The sequence below is a fragment of the Homarus americanus genome, unplaced genomic scaffold, assembly GCF_018991925.1.
Source record: "Homarus americanus isolate GMGI-L3 unplaced genomic scaffold, GMGI_Hamer_2.0 scaffold31037, whole genome shotgun sequence".
Classification (NCBI taxonomy): Eukaryota; Metazoa; Arthropoda; class Malacostraca; order Decapoda; family Nephropidae; genus Homarus; species Homarus americanus.
Window position 1 is genome coordinate 1004179 of NW_024722227.1, and position 8830 is coordinate 1013008.

General features: G+C 42.6%; 3 protein-coding genes across 4 annotated transcripts in view; 1 reads left to right on the forward strand and 2 right to left on the reverse strand.

Moving 5' to 3' along the window:
- LOC121862253 (A-agglutinin anchorage subunit-like) overlaps positions 1-2649 on the forward strand; it is a 4538-nt gene extending 1889 nt beyond the window's left edge. Inside the window, exons 3-4 of one of the 2 annotated variants that reach the window (XM_042360354.1) lie at positions 1353-1701; positions 1791-2649. In XM_042360354.1, coding sequence (XP_042216288.1) covers positions 1353-1701; positions 1791-1902 — 461 coding nt within the window. In that variant the 3' untranslated portion in view covers positions 1903-2649. Of the gene's footprint in view, positions 1-1352; positions 1723-1790 lie in introns of both variants that reach the window. The other variant, XM_042360353.1, reaches the window with a different exon arrangement.
- Positions 2650-4061: 1412 nt separating this feature from the next.
- LOC121862538 (photoreceptor-specific nuclear receptor-like) lies at positions 4062-7836 on the reverse strand. Its single transcript, XM_042360841.1, has 6 exons — positions 7803-7836; positions 6704-6948; positions 5761-5854; positions 5256-5411; positions 4904-4974; positions 4062-4420 (listed from the first exon to the last, which is right to left on the reverse strand). Exons 2-6 carry the CDS (start codon positions 6908-6910, stop codon positions 4244-4246), a joined length of 705 nt encoding a protein of 234 aa, XP_042216775.1. The 5' UTR covers positions 6911-6948; positions 7803-7836; the 3' UTR covers positions 4062-4243.
- A 6-nt stretch (positions 7837-7842) lies between these two features.
- The window catches only part of LOC121862537 (protein tailless-like), a gene marked incomplete at its 3' end in the record, with an annotated part of 7822 nt that continues 6834 nt past the window's right edge, over positions 7843-8830 (reverse strand). Inside the window, exon 4 of the mRNA XM_042360840.1 lies at positions 7843-8594. Within this exon, the coding sequence (XP_042216774.1) occupies positions 7843-8594 (752 nt within the window). The remainder of the gene's footprint in view (positions 8595-8830) is intronic.

Sequence of the window (8830 nt, forward strand, 5' to 3'; positions counted from 1 at the left end):
TCCAGTATATAATGTGGCAGGGTATGGGATCTGGATGTTCTACAAACTCTACATTCTTTATCCTGTTCACTTCTCTCAGCTTCAAGTTCACAGTAATATTTATATCATAATCTTAACCTCATATACACTGAATCTTTCCACCTACTCCTATCTTTCCCATATGTAAAATTTGTGTTCATGAGAACATGATGGTAATTTTTCATTGTTTCACTTTTGTCAAATATTTAATTCCTTTTTAAATTATCTTCCATTGATTGTATTTTCCGTAATTTGCTCCTTAATTGTTTCAAGGTTTTAATACAGATTATGTTCATCTCGGTCTTTTCTGTGGCTCTTTTTTCCATTATATCTACTGCTTCATTAAGACCAATCCCCACATGTGAAGGGACCCATATAAATCGAACACTATGGCCTTTTTTCCTGATTATATTTACTAATTTTCTACGTGAACCAACAATGTGTTCAAAGACTGGACTCCCACTGTTCAAAGAATCCAAAGCTGCCCTACTATCAACAAAGAATATGCATCTTTATTCCTCTTTACAACATTTTCCAATCCTACTAACATTGCATATAACTCAGCTTGTGTTGATGATATAAAATTGCTCAGCCGGAGTCCAATTGTGGTGTCATCAGTACCTTGTTCTGTGTACTGTCTTATAGGGATCTCACACCCTGCCCTGCCCTGCCACAACTGAACCGTCACAATATACATGCAAGGTGTTTACTTTAGTCAAATTACTAATCTTATTCCCATATAAAGCTCTTAACTGTCCTGGTTCATGTAATGATTTCTTCATTGTGAGAGGCACAATGTCTAACTCTACTCGTTCTTCCCAGGGTGGATCCTTACAACTTTTTTGAACAGCTGTAAACCAGTCTGTCAGATTACATTTCTTAACAATATTTACTAATCCATTCATGTATCCTCTCTTGCCTTGCCTCCAGAAGGTCCTTATATTTTTTAAGCTCTGGGGAGGTCACAAGCTACCTGTCAGATCCCTGCCTTCCAGAACACACAGATCCTCTTAAATTCTGGGAACAAAACAAAGCATTCATGCCTGTCCTCTCCAGCTCACAATGAATTACCTTGTACAGTGGTACCAGCAACTTGGGAACCTGTTGAGAGAGTATTCAGTGTTGCTGGCCGGATCTTCAGGCCGGATAGGTCCCAGCTTAGTGATAAAACTTTCCAGAGTCTAGTTTTCATTAAGTTCAACAAAAATAATGTTTTAATTTCTATATCCCTATCCTGGGGTGCAACCACTCAATATTTTCTACTGTTATTGATGTATTATGTGCACTGTAGCGATGCTCCTTTGTTTTTATTAATGGGATTATTTATTCTACAGTGAAAGATGACGACCAACAAATACAGAGACTGAACAAGGAATTAATGGATTGTCGAGACCACCTGTCAACTACCACGCCTTACACCACCACCACTACCACCATCCCGCCCACAACTACTCCTACCACCGCGGCTTCATCTACCTCCACTACCGACACCATGTCCTCCACTACCGACACCATGCCCTCCACTACCGACGCCATGCCCTCCACTACCGACACCATGTCCTCCACTACCGACACCATGTCCTCCACTACCGACACCATGTCCTCCACTACCGACACCATGTCCTCCACTACCGACACCATGCCCTCCACTACCGACACCATGTCCTCCACTACCGACACCATGTCCTCCACTACCGACACCATGTCCTCCACTCCACTACCGACACCATGTCCTCCACTACCGACACCATGCCCTCCACTACCGACACCATGTCCTCCACTACCGACACCATGTCCTCCACTACCGACACCATGTCCTCCACTACCGACACCATGCCCTCCACTAACACCAGTCAAGTGGACTGGATGATGGTAGTGGACTGAGTCCACTACCATCATCCCTCCCACATCTACTCCTACCACTGCGGCTTCATCTACCACCACGCCCTCAAGCCTAACCTCACTGTTGGTAGTTAAATACAATTAGTTCACTATAATATATCCAGTTTGTTATAATTAGTACAATGAAAAAACTTATGAAAAAAATAGTAATCGTATATTTTCAGCACACAATACATAGTACACACATACATTATACATAAGCACATATATACATACATATATATTTCCACACATTTTCATAAACATATACATATTCAAATCTATATACATATTGTGCATATATGCCATACTAAATAGATATAATCCTCAAATAAACTTTAAAACAATTGAAGTTTTTACCAAATAATGACAATTTTTCTTTTTATTAATATAATTTAATTGAAAATAATTCGTAGACATAAAAATTCATTGTTTCATATAAGACGGCGTTCACTATTATAAAATAGACGAGTTATACGTAAAGTTGGTGAAGTTTTCTATGAGGCGATATGATCGCTTATGGCCAGTCTGAAGTATTTCGAGTAACACACACACACACACACACACACACACACACACACACACACACACACACACTGCATTTGCATAACATATTCACAGACAGACATACATATAACAAAAAATATTTGAGATATGGTTAATTGTAATGTGTGTACTGGAAATATTGTGTAATATTTATATAATACTTTCATGGGAATAAAATATGATTTATGTAACAGTAATATTGTGTTACTTATTATTTAAGTATTAACATAATATACATCACTTTAGCCCTGTGGCTCTTAGTATTGACTGTTAAGTATGGCTGACACTGACTTACTAACTGCAGCGTGACTTAAGAGACGAAGAACACGAACGATGCATTATTTTAATTATTTTATTAATGCGAAAACCATTGAAAAAAAAAAACACACACACACACACACACACACACACATATACACAGGTCATGTCATATCAGCTGGGTTAGGTTAGGGTAAGGTCTTTTCCTTACTACGATTATTATTATCACACTTGAACACAACATTTTGTACAACACTGTTATTATTATTTTTTCTTCTTCTTCTTCTTCTTCTTCTTCTTCTTCTTCTTCTTCTTCTTCTTCTTCTTCTTCTTCTTCTTCTTCTTATTATTATTATTATTATTATTATTATTATTATTATTGTTAATTTTTATAGTTAACATTATTATAATATGTGTGCTGATGAAAAATTTAATAATGGTTTAAAAATATTTGTAGTTTGGAAAATTATTTATACTACTGTACAATGCTTGCGAATCACATGAAGATCAGACACCCCAGCTTATATTGACCTGATGATTAAACACCTTAATGCTGCCTGTGGGATTAGGTTAGGTTAGGTTAACATTAGATTAAGTTAGATCAGATCAGGTTACGTTAAGTTAGGTTAGTGTTAGGTTGACATTAGATTAAATTAGGTTAAATGAGGTTAGGTATAAGATAAAATAAACTGGGGAGTCTAATCCTCAAGTAATCCAACGGACAATGCACTCTTATCACTTTATCTTAACAGCGTAATAGAAGTGTTGAAAACTACAAATCACTGAACAATAATGAAAGTGATTCTCGTACACTATTTTAGGGAGACAGTGGTGACGTAACACACAGACACTATATAGTTAGGTACCCCTTGCCAGCCCCGGGAGCGAACCAGCGACCCCTTAGGACAGAAAGTCAATGTTGTATCCATTCGGCCACACAAGTGTATGTTAAGTATACTGCCAATGTACTTTACACCCGCCAGACACTATACACATAAGGTAAGTCTCTCTCTCTCTCGTGGGCATCTGTTTACCTGACCAGTTTAGCGGTGACTGACTGTGGGAAAGAGACAGTGAGAGATAGTTGATGAGAGACTGAAAGTGACAGTTGGTGAGAGAGATTGAGGTAAGAGAAACAGAGGGGCGAGGGAAACACAAGTGATACTCTCTCACCACCACCACCATCATCAATAACAACAACAACAATATATAAATAATAAATAAACTGTAGACTCAAGGAACAATTAAACTGGAAAAGTAGTGACTGTCGTAGGATTTAGAAGAGCCGAGAATCGACTGATGCAAATTTCAGACAGGTAGTGACTGACTGTGTGTGTGTGTGTGTGTGTGTGTGTGTGTGTGACGTCACTATTTGAACTGGTTTCCATGTAAATATAATGGGGGGGGGGTGACGTAGGCCATATAAGACTGAACGCTATATTATTTACATCAGCTGGACTTGAGCCTGTCAAACAGGACTTCTTTAGGTGACGAATGAAGCTGGACTGAACACGTCACCCAGTACTGTCAAATAACAACTTCAGCTGGACTTGAACATATCACACAGGACCCGTTCGATTGGGGTGTTGCCGACGGTGCGTTTGAAGAAGATCTCCTGAATGGCCGTAGCGGAGACATGGCCGAGAGCAGGTAAGAGGAGGAGGAGCTTACCTGCCCTGACGCGACCACCTGCACCACACACCTTGCTGGCCAAGTACTGCAGGAGGCGCAGAAGGAGGGTGTTAGTGTGTTAATAAAGGAAGTTTTTTTTTCTACATGCATATAATATATAATGGCCGGCCCAAGGACCACCTAGGAGTGAATTTGTTTAAGGTGTAGAAGCTGTGGCCAACACAACAACCACACCCTAAGTTAACGAGTTGCATGACCCAGTGTCAAGGAATAGACCTAGAAGACCGGACAACTCCACTGGCTAACCATTACCCCGGAACACGATCAGCAAACCATTAACATCCAGGTTCCCAATTACTGCTAGGTAGACAGAGGCAAATGGCGTAAAGAAACTTGCCCATAGTTTCACCCTGCCCGGGGAGCGAACCCGAGTCCTCTCGCTTACGAGGCGAAAGTGCTGACCATTACACCAATGGTAGCCATACATACAAACATACATAATAAAGGGAGATATTAGTGAGTTAGCATATGTATACACAAAGTAACAGTAACAAAGAATGTTACTTACCTCATGGAGCATAAGCTGAGTCTGGTCTTGTAACACCTCAACACCGTAACCGTCACGTAGTCCCCGAGCCTCTGTAACACATTGGTAACGTTACACACACAAGTAACACACACGGGTCAAAATAATGCTATATAACACGTCAGAGTTGTCACAATAATTTGGTGTATTAGTGTCGTGGTAACGCTGGTAACGCCACGTGGGTGTAAAAGTAACGCTGAAGTAACTACAGCACTTAACACACTATTATACAGTAACAACATCACTATTATAAGTATCAAACCAACACTTAACACACTAACATACTATAAGTAACAACAACAACTTTACACACAAGTAAGACACCAAGTCTCACCGGGACGGAAGAGTATAAGAGCCTTAAGACAGGCGTACTCTGTGTGGTCCACCCGAAGAGCGTGTAGTCTGCTGATGACGTCACGCATGGCCTCTACCTCCCTCCCTAGTCCAGCTTCATGCTCCGCTGAGGCTCCTACACCTCTCACTAGGCTCACTGTGGAGGTATACAGTGTGTTAGAGAGGCTCCTTCACCTCTCATTAGGCTCCTACACCTGTTATTAGGCTCCTACACCTGTCATTAGGCTTCTACACCTGTCATTAGGCTCCTACACCTGTCATTAGGCTCCTACACCTGTCATTAGGGTCATTAGGCTCCTACACCTGTCATTAGGCTCCTACAGCTGTCATTAGGCTCCTACACCTGTCAATAGGCTCCTACACCTGTCATTAGGCTCCTACACCTAGGCTCCTCATTAGGCTCCTACACCTGTTATTAGGCTCCTACACCTGTTATTAGGCTAACCCCACCCAACCTAACCTGACTACAGTACAGTAAGAGTTACCTTCATCAAGAGGCAGGGACCACTGAGCTGCGGCCACCACGAACAGTTCACTCCAAGATTCTTCCAACAAGATGGCTTGGTCACGGAACGGCAACTGGAACACGATACTTTGTTACTTGTATGTATGTATGTGAAAGTGTATACGTGCTTGTGTACATGTGTGTAAGTGTGTGTATGTATGTAAGTGTGTGTGTGTGTGTGTAGCGGGCGTCAGCTGGTGAGATACCACCCACCTGTACACACAACACAATCAATACGCACATCAGCCGCTCACACTCTTCAAATACCTTTATAAGCTACGAATATATCCTTAACATAATCAACATACGAACGTACACACATCTCAGTATACCTCACACATCTCAGTATACCTCACACATCTCAGTATACTTCACACATCTCAGTATATCTCACACACCTCAGTATACCTCACACATCTCAGTATACCTCACACACCTCAGTATACCTCACACATCTCAGTATACCTCACACATCTCAGTATACCTCACACATCTCAGTATACTTCACACATCTCAGTATACCTCACACATCTCAGTATACTTCACACATCTCAGTATATACTTCACACATCTCAGTATACCTCACACATCTCAGTATACTTCACACATCTCAGTATATCTCACACACCTCAGTATACCTCACACATCTCAGTATACCTCACACATCTCAGTATACTTCACACATCTCAGTATACCTCACACATCTCAGTATACTTCACACATCTCAGTATATCTCACACATCTCAGTATACCTCACACATCTCAGTATACTTCACACATCTCAGTATACCTCACACATCTCAGTATACTTCACACATCTCAGTATACCTCAACAGTCACTCAAGGATTCGGTGTTGGAACGAATCCTTACCACTCAGTTTATAAAGATATGCTAACTTCTTCAGATGGTTAAGCGTACACACCTGCATGAAGGAAGGGATAGATCGCGCCCACTTGACGCCTAAAAACAGCAACTTGGCGGCGTTTTCGTAGACACTGTCCGTGGACGTGATGACCAGTGCGCCTGGGTCCACGGTAATGGGCGGCGCAGAACTGTGGGCGTGGCTCGTGGGCGTAGCAGGACTCCCGGGTGGTGTGGGCGTGCTGGCGGGCGAGGGTGTGGGTGCCATGGCCAACGTTGTGGGCGGGGAGGATGAGTCTGTCTTGTCTGTGGGCGGGAGAGTAATTATAATAATAATAATAATAATGAGACAATAATTAAAGAGGAGATAGTGGTAGCTAACAACGTGTTGTGGTTGTTGTTTTTAGCAGTTGTGATTGTGGTAGCTGTAGATTTTGTTGTAATTTTATTATTTGGGTTGTAATTTTCATTTTAGTTATAGTTGCATTTGTAATACAGGTGAGTATAATTTATTCACCTGATTATAAAGATCAATTAAAGTTTTACTGTAGAAAATATAATAAAACGGTTTGGTACAATTAATAAAGCAACTCGTGTAATCTTTTGACACGGAAACAAGTGCGCGACTTCCTCCCAACTCATTGGATCGGGGGTGATGGTTCCATTCATTGGCCTCACCGTTCCCCGGACATCACGACTATGGATTTCTTTTTATGGGGCTACGTCAAGGACAAGGTGCATGGGAAAAAGGTTAATAATATCATAGAGATAAGACACCGGATTGAAGAGGCAGTGGCTTCCATCACGCTCGACATGTTTCATAACACCTGGAATGAAATCAGCTCCCGTGCTCTACGTGCTACCAAAGAGGCCCTTGTGGAGGTTTACTGAAGAGCAGTTATGTGTGCCAATTACATGTCAAAAGATTACCCGAGTTACTTTATTAATTGTACCAAACCGTTTTATGATATTTTCTACAGTAAAAATTTCATTGATCTTTATAATCAGGTGAATAAATTATACTCACCTGTATTATTTGTTGTTGTTGTAGTTGTCACAAAACATCAGAAAATATTGATGACGCTGTCTTCAGAAAAATTATAGTAGTTAAGCTGTTAAGAGAAATTTACACTGAAGGAAAAACATCAGTGGTGTCTTACCATTGTTGTTGTTGTTATTGTTCTCCGTGGAGGTGGTGGTGAAGAAGTTGATATTGTTATTGTTGTTGAAGATGGCGACGTTGTTGTTGTTGTTGGTGGTGGTGGTGATAATGTTGGAACGGACGATGGCGGCGGCTATGGTGGAGTTGATGGTGTTCCTGGAGAGATCGGTGGCGGTGTTAGTGTTGGCGGTGGTGATGGAGACGTTACCTTCACCGCTGATGTTGTTCTTGTTCAACGCGGGTGACCCGACCCGACGTGGGGGGCTGAACGCCGAGCCCTCATTGGCTGCGCGGCAAATCTCCGCCACGTTGCTCATTGGCTGCCGCTGATCGACCGTTGGCGGCTTCAGCTCAAGACGCTCCATGATTGGTGGCTTCAGACCAAGGCGCTCGCTGATTGGCGGCTTCATCTCGAGACGGTCCATGCCTGGGGGGTTGTACTCCACTCGCTCGTTCATTGGGGGTTTAGAATCGATGGGTGGCGAAGGAGAGTGATGGAGGGCGGCGTCTGTGTAAGGGCGGCGCAGGTCACCACCCAGGGCAGCCAGGTTGGGCTTGAAAGCCGAGTTATGACTGAAGTGAAGATTGAGGGGAGCCATGGAAGGCGTCATTGGCAGGAAGGGTGGCTTGAAGTGCATGGGCGGCAGCAGGGCGGGATAGTAGGGTGGCAGGGGAGAGAAGGCCGTGCCGCCACCCACAGACACGGGCGGGAACCCTGCCGCCCCTGACATGTCCGGAGCGAACATAGGCCGCTTCTGGCACGACCGAGGCGCCCTCTCGTGTTGGACAGCTGAAGGAGAAACCACACGTTACTTATACTTGTGGCCACACTACATTACCACTTATGCTTGCGGCCACACTACATTACCACTTATACTTGTGGCCACACTACATTACCACTTATACTTGTGGCCACACTACATTACCACTTATGCTTGCGGCCACACTACATTACCACTTATACTTGTGGCCACACTACATTACCACTTATGCTTGCGGCCACACTACATTACCACTTATACTTGT